Source organism: Manacus vitellinus, unplaced genomic scaffold (genome assembly GCF_001715985.3).
Source record: "Manacus vitellinus isolate BGI_N305 unplaced genomic scaffold, ASM171598v3 scaffold_7_pilon, whole genome shotgun sequence".
NCBI classification, from domain to species: Eukaryota; Metazoa; Chordata; class Aves; order Passeriformes; family Pipridae; genus Manacus; species Manacus vitellinus.
In genome coordinates, this window is record NW_021940813.1 from 2164585 (window position 1) to 2177903 (window position 13319).

A 13319-nucleotide genomic window follows, 5' to 3' on the forward strand; every position below is an offset into this window, starting at 1 on the left:
CTTTGAACGAGCCAGTTTTGCACTTGCATCTCATTCACCTCCAATTACTCACCTGCCCATGCTGTGTGCTCTTTCCTCTTCCCTGTAATCCTCCCTCTGTGCTCACACTCCATACACTCAACTCCTCACCCTTTCTTCTTCATGGTTTCCATGCTCCAAGAATCTGACTAGTGAATTACATTAGTGAATTACAGGGCCTGATTTACTATGATCTCTAAAGCATATCTTCAAGGTGGCCTGCAACAAAAGTGCCTGAAGTATTTGAGGTCAGTGGAAAACATAATCCCTAATGCACTTCCACTGAACTACCAAGAACAGCCATGGGAATGTCACAGGCTCCAAAGGACGAAACATGTGCTGCAGAGTTCCTGTGAGGATGTTCCTTTTCCGTACCTGGGCAGAAAAGAAGAAAACAGTAACTCCACATTGCCACAGGGGAATTATTCAAAGGTGGTGAGCAGGGGCTTAAATCCACTTGTGGAAACTGGCGACGCACTTGTCACAGACACCCCTCCTTGCCCTGGGGCACAGGAGCAGCCCAGGGCTCTGCCTCTTTAAAAGCATCGGGCCACCAGAGCCTCAACAGAAGCCTTGCAACGAATTTAAATAAAGATCCATCTTTATTAAAGAGCATCTCTCGTACGAGGAGAGATTGTGGGAGCTGGGCCTGTTTAGTCTGGAGAAGAGAAGGCTGAGCGGGGATCTCACCTACACACATAAATTTCTCCAAGGCGGGTGTCAGAGGACGGTGCCACGCTCTTTTCGGTGGTGCCCAGCGACGGGACGAGGAGAAACGGCCGTAAATTAAAACATAAGAAGCTTCACCCTCAACATGAGGAAGAACCTCTTTGCGCCGAGGGCGCTGGAACAGGGCGGGCGCGGAGTCTCCCTCCCTGGAGACATCCCAAACCCACCTGGGCGCGTTCCCGTGCCACCTGCTCCAGGTCGCCCTGCCTCGGCACAGAGGGCTGGACTGGGTGATCTCCAGAGGTCCTTGCAGCCCTAAGAATACTGTGATTCTCCTGGTTCGTGCCGGCGGACCGGGGGGCTCTGCCCCTCAGCTGCCTCGGCGCACCCGGCGGTGTCAGGGCACCCTCCGTCCCCCGGGCCGCGCTTCCCCTCCAGCCCTGCGCTGCATTCCCCCCTTTTCCGGGTTCTCCCGGCGGCTGCGCTCCCCGGAAGCGGTAATGCCTGGCCGGTGATCCAGGAAGCGGATGAGTCTCTCCCGCCCGCCTTCCCCCTCCGGAGGCGGCGCTGCGGGGACGCGGGAAGGGGGTGGGGGAGGCGGGGAGGGGGGGCGGTGGCAGCGGCACCACCGTCATCATCATCAATCATCATCAATCATCATCCCCTTCATCCCTCCGTCCCGTCCCAGCGCCCCCCCGCGTTGTTTCCATGGCGCCGGGCGGGCGGGGGAGCCGGGGCTGACGACCCCCGCCCGCTCATGGACCCGCCGAGGAGGAGGAGGGCAGGGAGAAGCCCCGGTGATCTACCACCATGGAGAAACAAGGCCCATCGTGACCTGTGTGAGTGCTCGGGGGGGACGCGGGGGGGGTCCGGCCGGTGCCCGCCCCGGGCCCGGGGGCTGGGGGCGGCAATCCCCGGGGCTGGGGGTGTGTGGTGGCAGGGTTTGGGGGGCTCTCCTGCAGCTCCGGGTGCCGCGGCCGCCACCCCCCTACAAGGGGATCTGATGGCGGGTTTTGCCTCTTCTGTGATGTCGTGTCCTCCCCCCCTTTTAATGACAGTGGGCAAACTTGGGGTTGTTTCTGCAGTAAATAACAAACGGGGCGTCACGCTTACAGGTGCTTTAGGGGGAGAGGTTGGAATATAGCGATAAATCTTGAACCCCGAACTTCTTGCCGGCGAGGTTTGTGCGGCTTTGCTGGCGGTAAAGAGGAGTTACGAGCGGTGAGGCATCCTCTGGGGTGATCCCACTGATGGATTCCCGGTGACATTATAATTTAATCTTTGACTACTGTCCCTTGGGTTTCACCTCTGGGGCAGTTCAGTGAACAAACGGGATCGCGTGGTTCCAGCGATGGATTAGCTCTTTCAGATGTCGGAGGCAGGTCCTGGTGTAAAACGTGAGCCCCTGTGCTCTTACAGGTACAGAGGGACGCACACAAAGTTCACTTGAAACAAGCACGGGAACTAGGCTGGACATTAGGAGGCATTTCTTGTGGTCAAACACTGGAACAGGCTCCCAAGAGAGGTGGTTGATGTCCCGAGTCTGTCAGTGTCTAAAAGATATTTGGACAGTGCCCTTAACAACGTGCTGTAAGTTTTGGACAGTCTGAAGTGGTCAGGCACTTGGACAAGATGATCCCTGTAGGTCCCTTCCATTCTATTCTAACTACGTCTATAGTGCTGTTAATAAAAAAGTTACATGATCAGCACAGAAAATTCTGCTTTTTCTTTTTTAACAATAGGTAACCAGTGGCTGCTCTTAGTCAAAAGTCTCTCCATCCATAATGTAACAAGCTACGTATTTGCTTGTTATCACTGGAACACTGGGAATGCTTTATGTGCCTGTGAAATAGAAACTGTTTCACAGTTGTGTGTTGTCTTATTATGGAGTGAGCTTTTATTGGTGATTAAGGTCTTAGACCTTATTTAGAACTAGTATCCAACTGTAACCTTGTAACTGTTTAGTTGTGGAACTCTGTGTATGTATTTTCTCCAGACTATTTTATAAATGTGCTTTTTTTTTTCTTAAACTTTTTGCTTTTTTCCTTTTTCTCTTTCTTTTTGATGCAGTTTATACACTGAAGTGAACAATACCTGTATTGAACTTTTTCTGCTCACCTGTTTTTGAAATCCATTTTGCTTCAGATTTCAAGTCAGAAAAATGTACATATCAGAAACACCTGGAGGATATTGCTGTCTTCCTTGTTGGTCTTGTGCTGCTGTTCAGGCTATGAGGGAATTGCCTTTTAAATTTTCTGGCTTTATGCTGTATTCAGAATTGAGGAGTCTCTCTGAGTGTAGTAGGGGGAGATGATGGTGGTGCAGGTCAGTCCTTGCTGTTCCTCTATGATTTGAATAAGTAACATTTTAGTCTGTTGAAGTACAAGCAGTTAGTACGTTGAGACTGTAGTATTTCAAATTAATGCATTCAACAAAAATGACTTACTTGAAGAAAAGCTCCTCTAAGCATTATATTGCCAGTGATTTATGAAGAAGCTTGGCCTTTTAGGGGAAGAATTGAGTTGGCATTGGTTTGTTAGAAAACACATTAAAAGCCAGGATATTAGAAGCTGCTCAACAAATACAGTTTATCTTTTGTTTTGTGGTTCCAGGCAGTTGGAGCTCTCTGGAATAACTGCCCCATCCAGTAGGTGCATGTGAGGGGAAAACAGACCTGAGAGAAGATGGCTAGTTTTTCATTATATGAAGGGAGAATGAAGGTTAAGTGAGGTTGCTTTTCAGAACATAAGTATTTCCTTTTGCTACAAGATTTATATTAATATCTGTCAGATTAATGAAATACTGTTAATTTTTAGGGTTTGTTCTTAAGGAAGAACTGAAGGGGGAATTTTGTTTGGAATGAAACTTCTTTTCAGCGCTGTGCATACCAGAGTTGTTTTGTAAACAAATGTTTTTATCTACTTAAAATAAATTTAACAGTACTCTGAAAGGAATGTTCCTTTGGTAAAGAGAGTTATACTTTAAAATCTGTGAGTTAGGCTGTATTGTAACAGCAGTTAGTTGCTATATTGGTACAATCCTGAATTCAGCACTCTATATATGTACAGGCTTTGGCCTATGGAAAAAAAAATGGCAGGTTCCACGGGTCTGGGATATTTGATGCCAATTGCAAATGCAGTTTTTGTCACTACTTCTTTCATGTTAGTACTGCAAGTTAATCATTCTGCCCTTAGCAGTTGTGTGTAGGTGATTTAGCCTTGTATTTATGGTGTTTGTATTAGAGGCAAAACCCTGTGATTTTAATAGAGAGCTTTTAGATTCATAGGAGTCAGCTAGGCTTGAAAAACTTCTGGAGACTTTTTCTCTAGGCGAACAGACCACCATATTTTCCAAGTGTGGAAGAAGTAGTATATTCACAGGAAGTTGCTGTGAAGTTGCTTTTTCCCCTTTTCTCAGTGTGGAAGCATCCCAGAGTATTAAATCATTCTCGTCAGTTAGGACTGAGTGCTGTGCTGACTCATTTCCAAATTAATTCGAGTCAAATTTTTTATACTGTCAGTCTTGCTAGATTGTAAACCCACTGGGGAGTTTCACTGTCCAGCTGTGGTTCTGCTCTCTCTGGCACGTTACCTTGCAAACTCTCAATTCAAGTTTGTAGCAATTTATCTGCATTGCTACCAGACCTTGTAAGCTTACAAAGCATTTTGAGTCAGCTTCTAGCTTTCTCACTGCTGTAGAAGTATTGTTTTTAGCATAATAAATTTTTTTGTTGTTTTATTTGCACAGGCAAGTTGAGTGTTTGCATCAGACATCTTGAACTGGGGTAGTTTCTGGGCTATGTTGACTTGACATAATCTTTAAAACAATGCAGATTGCTTTCCTAGGAAACCCAAACAATGTTGCTTCCTTCTCACGAGGCCTATTTGAAACTTTGAGAAAGTCTTTGGAGCTTCAGTATAATGTTGTTGCATATATCAACCAAAGAACTCATCCTTATGTAGCTGATTTGCACTTAAATTATTAGCTCTGTCTATCCATATGAAGAGGAGGCTGAAGACTAAAGACAATCCTGCTAAATGAAGTAATTAATAGGTTTTTCAGAGCTTTTCTACCAAGCTGTTCTTTTGTCATTGTGTTCATGCAGTTGTGGAATATTCTTTCTCAGCTTGTAGTATCTGTTTATGTATTGTGTGTTTGCATGTTTGCTCTCACTCTCAATACACTGTGGTAGCACAAGGAAGTTTATGTATAATCTTTGGAGGAAGTTGGGATGATGTGTTGCTGTCATCTGGTCCATGTTCGGAGTGTGTTGTGATAACAGCAAGAGCAAAACCATCAGCAAAAGCATTGTAGGCCTGAGAACAGAAAATGTTTGCAATTATCTACAAGAGCAGTGTAAGCAGAAAGGTTAATAAAAATAAGGGGTAGGGAAAGAATTTTGTGTCTTTCTGTGGTGAAAATAAATGCTAGCAGTTAAAGAATATCATTCTGAGACTGGAAGAGCTTGATTCAAAAGTTCTTCTGTTACTAGTAGGTAGATGTAATAAAAGAATGTGCCAACAAGAAGTGGGATGTAGCCCAAGTGATTATAATGATTTGCTGCTAGTGAAACCATTTAAACAACTATATCCTATAAATGGATTTTTCCTCTTCTCAAACAGAACTCCTGTCTGCATTATAAGTCATAACTATCGTGTAGTTGATCCATTATTCTGTGCTTAAATATTTGATTACATATGTCATGAGAAGAAGCAGCATATTCTTTTTAGTGATTTAGTAGTGTAGCATTAAAGTTTTGCTAAAAGGATTTTCTTCTCCTAGTGAATCAGCTATGATTTTTACATAGCAATTAAGCTGTGTTGTGTTTTGGTTTTTAGACCTCTTTTGAATATGAATTTGGGCTGGGGGGGAGGAGGACCTTTAAAAGATATAAATACAAAAACCCCACCAGCCTTCCAGACCTTCAGGTAGAATGCACTTACAACAGGCTAATGAGTTAAGAAAAAAAGATTCATATTAAGACTTTTTACCAGGGGAAAAATAAGTGGGATTAGAAAGGTTAGCTGTGACTGATATTTGGGGATAAAAAACAAACAAAACCACACCAAAGTGTAGTCTTAGCACTGCGCTCTTTTAAAGGTATTCAAAGCCTTTTATCTCAGTTGACTGGGCTTGTCATTGCTATCAAAGGCAAATATTTGTCTTCTTTAGTCATCTGACCTCAGGAGTTTTTGTTTTACGCTGCCTATGTAGTTAGTGGGTTGGGATAATTTCCTCTAGAGGAAAAAAAAAATCATTGTTGGATATTCAGATACTACAGTGACAAAGCCTCTAAGCATCTAAGAAGTTTGGAATCTGTTAGGAAAAAAATGGATTATTGGGGATTTTAGGTGCTTTTAGGCAGGTATCAAACTAAAAAATGTCAATATTTTATGGTTCTTTCATATCAGACAGCTGCAAAGAGTACTGCTGGGGAGTTGTGGTAAGGAGGTCATTCTGGTTTTGATCATTCCTGTACAAATTCACAGCAGAACAAGTGTCCTAGACAGGGCTAGAGGGAAGTAGGGGATGGCTGCACTGATGTGATCTACCAAAATGTCAGGGAGAAAGACAAGGAGGAAAGAGTCACAGGGTGGTTTGGGTTGGAGGAGACCTTAAAGATCATCCCATTCCAACCCCCTGCCATGGGCAGAGACACCTTCCACTACACCAGGTTGCTCCAAGCCCCATCCAACCTGGCCTTGGACACTTCCAGGGACCCGGGGCCAGCCACAGCTTCTCTGGGCAACCTGTGCCAGCACCTCACCACCCTCACAGGGAAGAATTTCTTCCTAATACCTAATCTAACCTTGCCCTCTTTCAGTTTGAAACCCCTTGTCCTCTCACTCCATGCCCTTGTCCCAAGTCCCTCTCCATCTGCCTTGGAACCCCTTTAGGCACTGAAAGGGTCTCTAAGGCCTCCCTGGAGCCTTCTCTTCTCCAGGCTGAACCACAACTCTCTCAACCTGTCTCCAGAGCGGAGGTGATCCAGCCCTTTGAGCATCTTTGTGGCCTCCTCTGGACCTGCTCCAGCAGGTCTATGTGTCCTTCTCACACTGTGGGCCTCAGAGCTGGATGCAGCAGTGCAGGTGGGTCTCACCAGAGCAGAATAGAGGGACAGAATCACTGCCTGTGACCTGCTGGCCACACTTCCTTGGATGCAGCCCAGGACACGTGTGGCTGTCTGAGCTGCCAGGGCACATTGCCGGGTCACATCGAGCTTCTCCTCAGGGCTGTGATCAATCCATTCTCCGCCCATAGTTTGTGAAGTGTTTAGATAAGTGGCAAAGGCCGTGCCTTCTGAACTTTGTAACATGGAAAGAAAGGAAACAGGTTCTCTGTCCTTTCTTCTCTGTCTCCAGAAGTGTTTCTTTTTAATGCATAACGCTTGAACATCACTGTTTCAATATTAGTGTGTTAGTGTTACCACTTCACATAAAGAAGCACCCTACACTTGCCATGACATCCCTGAAAGAACTACTGTGTTTTTTCTGTATTTGGGGTTTGTGTGTTGACATGCAGGTGGGGAGCAGATTAATTCAGAGATACATAGCTTAAAAGCTGAGATAGGTGCCCCACAGGCTATGGGTTAACTTTTTCCCCTCCTTTAATCAAATTTTAAAATAAAGAATCAGAACATGTATCAGATTCATAATAGAAATGTAAAATATATATAAATTTGAAATATTATAAATTTATTAAATTGAATTAGAGTATTATTTATAAAATAATTGTATTAGGCAAATTTAATATAATAAAACAGAAGATGTGCGTTTCTAATTGTGTTTTAAGTGTTAAAGGATGACACTTCAGTGTTACTCCCTAATTATCATCTCAGTTGGATATTTAGGTCTTATTTAAGTCTGTTGATTCTAAAAGAAGAAACCCCTTCTCTAGAAGGGTGCTTGATTTTAGTTATGATAGTATGCCAGAATTAATTCTCTTTCCCATATACGCACATCCTTCCTTTTCCTTTTTGGTTGTATCTGATTGTCACTTACACTCTGGCTGGGGGCAGCTTTTCCCCATTACTGACAGTCATAGGATGGTTTGGGTCTCACATTTACTGAAATGAATTTGCTGTGATACAGTTGAGTTGTCATTTGGGTTTTTTTTTTTCCTTCTTTTTCCAACCTCCCCCCCCTCAGCTAAAACAACCTCCCCCCCTGCTCCTGAGAAAACCCGATAAAGAAACCTACAGCAAAATCTTTGAAGCAATTCTCAGACTTTTGTGCAGGCTTTTGTGCTGTGAATTTGAATTCCAGGGTTACTTGTGGTTTTGGAATGTTTTATTCATAATTCATAGAATTCAGTCAGATACAAGTCCTAGCTACTTACTAGTCCTGATGTTGGTCCTGTGTCAGTGCTGTGTTAGTGTTGCCTGCTGATAACTTCATTTTCAGTGTTCTTGACTTGAGCAGCTCAAACATGCTGATTACAGTAGATAGCAAGTCTAGTTGAGCAGAACCTGAAATGTTACAGCCCTTTGGGTGTCGATAATATGTGGTAGCAGCGTTTGCTTTGTGTTCAAAAGACAGACAATGTGTTTTGCATTGAAGGTCTGTTCTCTTTTTTCTTCTAATCCTAGGGGACAGTCTTTGCCTTGATCATAAAACACATTCTTATGTGTATTTTATATGCCTTCAAAACCAACACACAAGGAAAAATTGACTGGTTTTAAAATGAATATCCCTTTCTTAAGCTGATAATGTGACATGGCTGTCTGGAACAGCACAGTGCTTAAACATGGTCCTTTAGTAGTTCCTCTGTATTCTGTAGTAGTCCTTTTTATTTAAGATGTTGAATTCTGACATTTTTTGTGGCATACATTGAATTTTTAGGTGCAGTATAGACAGAATGCCTTGGTATGCTCCAGAGGGTGGTTTGTTCTTTCCATCAGGCTCGAGGCTTCACGGGCTCTCATTTTGATGTGGTCATCAAACTGTTGCTAAATCACTAAGCCGTGTTTCACTTTCTGTGGGCAGTAATGAGTTACAAATCAATAGGCTGTTCTCCATGGCCTCGCTCATAGAGGTGTAACTTGGTATAAAACAGCATTAACAATCCGACTTAACACTTGTTTCAGTATCCATTTTAGGCATTTGTTTGTAGTCTTAAATAATACTGGGTAAGGTACACTTAATTCAGACAGGATGGAGGTGAAGGGTCAAGAATAAAGTACTCTCTGGAGACAAGGCTAAAGCAGGAATAGTTGAGTGGTGGTCTTTTTGTTTTTATTTGGCTTTTTAGCTAGTCTTTGTATTGTTGAATAATAGTTAATGTGGTCAGGCATCAGAAGAGCTGGTTTTGGTTGTTCTGGCATTTAATCAGACTTGTAGAATTTCATATTTTTTTTTTTAGTTTGCTGTGTGGTGATAGAATTATGCTAATGCAGGCAATCAAAAGAATATATATGAGAAAATTGAGAAAAGGTGAATGGACTAGGAAAGGATTTCCAAGTTAAACTAAAGCATGTAAAGTACTGTGGAGGTAGTGCCTGGCTGTGTGCCTGGAGGTGGGATTGTGTGATGGGAGGGAGAAAAAAGGATTTCAGGTACTTCTCCAGCTGTAGCATCCAATTCCACAGGAAGATGAGAAGATAATCTTCCTGTTCTATGTTCTATACAATGGCACATGATTGTGGAAAGGAAACAGGTGGAAAACTACCAGGAAATAGCAGAATTGCCTATATGGCTGTTAAATTCTTAATTGAAAAATGTAGCTCTTCAGCTCAGGAAATAAAGGATTTTTCAAGAATTAAATTGCAGTCTGGTAGAGGAGGATGTAGCTGGCCAGAGATGAGGCAATAAGGAGGAAGTACAGCAAAGGGAACATGCACATGAGAGGTTTAGTAAACAGTGCCATTAAACATCCTCATTCTCCCAGATTCAGAGAGGGCATGTGACACATCAGGTTTTAGAACTAAGAGCAAGTGGAGTGGCAAATATGTTTTTGAGCCGACATGCTTCTCATTTGGATGTGTGTCTTTGCCAGACATCCAATGCCATGTCTTCTATGTAAGTATCATAAAGACTCCTTGGGTACAGTCGACTGGTCAGTTTGGATTCAAACATGTGACAGAATACCTTGTTCCAGAGTTTACCATTATATATAGTTTGCCACCTCTTTACCAAAGGTGCTGATAACCATCAGAAGTTGGACAGACTTACTTTAAGCCTGTCTTTTCCTTGTCACATCCTTCCTATACCCAAAGGAAAGCAACAGAATTTAAGAATTGTTAGGAACAGGCTGCTGATAATATATTCTTTTCATATGGTAGACATTACATTTTGTTCTGACTTGTATGTACAAGTAGCTATTGCAGCAGTGGTGTCTTCAATGTAGTTGTTTGGAGTGATTTAAGCCTAACCATAGATCTGTGGGTCACTGTAGGACCAGACCTCACACTTCTGAGGCCTCAAGAACAGCCTGGTGGTCAGGGAGGTTTTTTGTATTGACAGCAGCCCCAGAATAATGAGGAGAGAGGAATCAAATCCAGTAAAGCACTGAACATGTGCTAAAGCCAATTTTCTAGGGTAGGTCCAGCTACAGAAGGGATGTGAGCCACTGTCTAACCAGCCTTCTAGTATAGGAAGGTTAAATTCTTGAAGATTTTTAATTTTTTTTTTTTATAACCAGTGACTCTGGCTGAGGAGCTGCTTGTTTAGTTTTTGGAGTTGGACCAGCTGTATATATGAATGATACCCTCTTTAGTATATGGATTATGTAGCTCTGTGGAAAATCACAATAGGAGGTTTATAACAGTGTATGTATCATGTGCCTGCTAAAAGTGTTGTATTAGGTCATGAGAGCATGTGATTTTAAAAAATCTAGTTCAGTGCTGGACTCCAGTTTCTACGTAGCAGACAAAATTACATGTTTTTATTGAAACAGCAAAGCATTAGTAGTATAACATATATATTCTATAATTTGCACGTGCTAATAGATTAATGCCTTTCACTTTCAGGTGCTGGAGATCAGAATTTATTTACTTCCTTGTATCCTACACTTTCTCAGCAGCTTCCTAGAGAACCCATGGAATGGAGGAGGTAAACATAAGTTTTTTTCTGTGATACTGTTTCAGTGTGTGTTTTTCAACTTGAGTAGGAGTGTATTTGTTGTGTTCTGAGAAGCTCTTACCATAAATTGAGTTGAATACAGCAAGTGACTTGAAGAAATTGGAAAAATTAGATAATCAGAGTAAATGTTGTGCACTTCAGGATGATCATTTAAACTCTTTAACTTCACCAAAAGAAAAATTATAGTAATGCTGTGTTTCTCTTCTTGTTTTTGTGGTTTGTGGGTTTGTCTTGGTGGTCTTTGATGTACTTTGTCAGCTGTGTTCTGGAAGTGACATGCTGTCTTCTTCAGGAGAATATAGGTAGAACTTGTGTGGAATTAGATATACTTTCCTTCAGGAAGTTTGCCATGGCACAGCATTTTGTGATTGGAAAAAACACTTGGGGAATTTTCTTATTTGGTATTTTCTACTTGTCCTAAAGACACAGAAAACTCTTACTGAAAACTGAAGAGCTTCTAGCTCCTGTTCTTCCAAAAGGAGCCTCTATCACATTCTAAGTGATACCAAATTTTAGTTAACTCTGTACAAACTGCAGTAAGCGTAGTTTGTGACTTTCCAATACCAGAGTAATTCAGTTTATTTCTCCTCCCCAAGATACATGTTCATTTTTGTATTCTGCTGTGTGTGTCTCGTCCACTAATATCAGTTTTCAAACTTTGTAGGTCTTATGGCCGTGCTCCGAAGATGATTCATCTAGAATCCAACTTTGTTCAGTTTAAAGAGGAGCTATTACCCAAAGAGGGGAATAAGGCCCTTTTAACTTTCCCCTTTCTTCATATTTATTGGACAGAATGTTGTGTAAGTATCAGGAAAACATGGTGAAAAAACAAGGACTCAGATTTAAAAGTGCAATTATTCAAATAAACATGAAAATCAAATGACAGTAACAGACAGCACAAGCAGAAAGTCAAAACAATTAAGTCTGCATTGCATAAGCCTACATACCTAATAATATTGGAAACAAAACTTAGTCAGCTTGAGTAGTTTTTGCCATAAGCAGTATTTCTTTGTGATGTTACTTGACACTAAGAGGACAGGCATTTGAATAACCTGTTTTCAGTATTTTGTCATAAAAAACCCCAGGATCTAAGAGTGTGCTACTGCAGTAGCACAGTGCACTTGTTTCATAATACAGACATGTGGCCAGAGCAGTTCAGTTATGATCTGTTCGTGCACTGAAATCTAAAGATATGTATTTTTTCTTTAGTTCCATCTTGTATATGTGTCAGGTATTAGCACATGTCAGCAATCTAAACTGGGCAAGATTTGTAATGTCTTAATCCTATTTATCTACAGTTCACCGGTTTTTGGTTTGCTTCTGTTAGGAATTAATTATCCAGTTGAAGGACACAGGTGACATCTGATCAAAAATCAAAAAGTACCCAGAACGGCCTTAAGAATTATCTGAATTTGTCTGTATAAAACCAACCCAGAAACCAAAAAAATGCCAAATGATGCCAAGTGGTTTCTTTTGATTATTTTTATGCAAAAGCTTTTAAACAGGTTAAGATTTGAGCAGTGCAGAAGGTGCAAAAACTTATGTTACCACGTGAGAGAAAAGCAGTTTAGCTTTGTAATTTCAAACATGTTTTTGTTGTACAGTTCAAGGATGTGTAAAATAAGAGTTTAAATTATGTTTAAAAATCTTAATTTCAGTAATCTACAGATTGATAATATACCAAATACTAAGCTGTTATTTACTGTTAACCAAAATACTGGAAATAAATTCAAAGACCAAAACTTCACTATGCTTTACCTCATTTGATTTCTTACAGTAAGCAAACTTACTGTCACTAATTCTGCTTCTGTTTGCCTTCTTGTGGAACAAAACCTGCCTTTTGAAATTGTTCAGAGTGTGTTTTTAATTTGATGATTCACCACTTCTCATCCCAGGACACGGAAGTGTACAAAACTACAGTCAAGGATGACATCACCAAGTGGCAGAACGTTCTCAAAGCTCACAGCTCAGTGGACTGGCTCATTGTGGTGGTTGAGAGTGATGCCAAGAAAAAGAACAAAACAAACATCCTTCCTCGAACCTCCATAGTAGATAAAATAAGAAATGACTTCTGTAACAAACAAAGTGACAGGTAAGCATTCTTTTGCTTGCAAACGTCTTAACTTTTTGACTAATGTGCTGATTTAAAAACTTGACTCCCTGTGTAAGAGATTCCTTGCTCCTTTAAAGTCTTTCCTTGATGTCCAGCATTCAGACTGTAAGATCTGTGCTTTGAAGAAGACTGACACAAAGAATAAAGGGAGAAGTTTATTTTCAGTTCTTCCTGGGTTCGTGCTGGCTTCGAAATGTGTTTCAAAAAGATTTCAAGTGTCTCTTCCTGGCTAAGAGAGGTTTAAGGAGAACACTGTGATCATAATCAGTTTTTAGACCTTCAGGGTTTTTTGTTTGCTTAGGTGCTTGTAAAAATGCTACCAGGGTTACAGGTAGTAGGAGTGAGGTGAGAAGGGAATGTGAAGCAAATAGGGTTTATTTTTTGACATTGTACTTTCTGCCATTCACTCAATCACTTTTCCACTCTCAGATAATTGACTT

At 41.6% G+C, this 13319-nt stretch overlaps 1 protein-coding gene across 1 annotated transcript in view; it reads left to right on the top strand.

Annotated features, from left to right (window-relative positions):
- Nucleotides 1-1431: 1431 nt before the first annotated feature.
- TRAPPC10 (trafficking protein particle complex 10) overlaps nucleotides 1432-13319 on the top strand; it is a gene marked incomplete at its 5' end in the record, with an annotated part of 42101 nt that continues 30213 nt past the window's right edge. Inside the window, 5 exon segments of the mRNA XM_029964739.1 lie at nucleotides 1432-1477; nucleotides 1480-1524; nucleotides 10655-10736; nucleotides 11431-11566; nucleotides 12662-12858. Coding sequence (XP_029820599.1) covers nucleotides 1432-1477; nucleotides 1480-1524; nucleotides 10655-10736; nucleotides 11431-11566; nucleotides 12662-12858 — 506 coding nt within the window.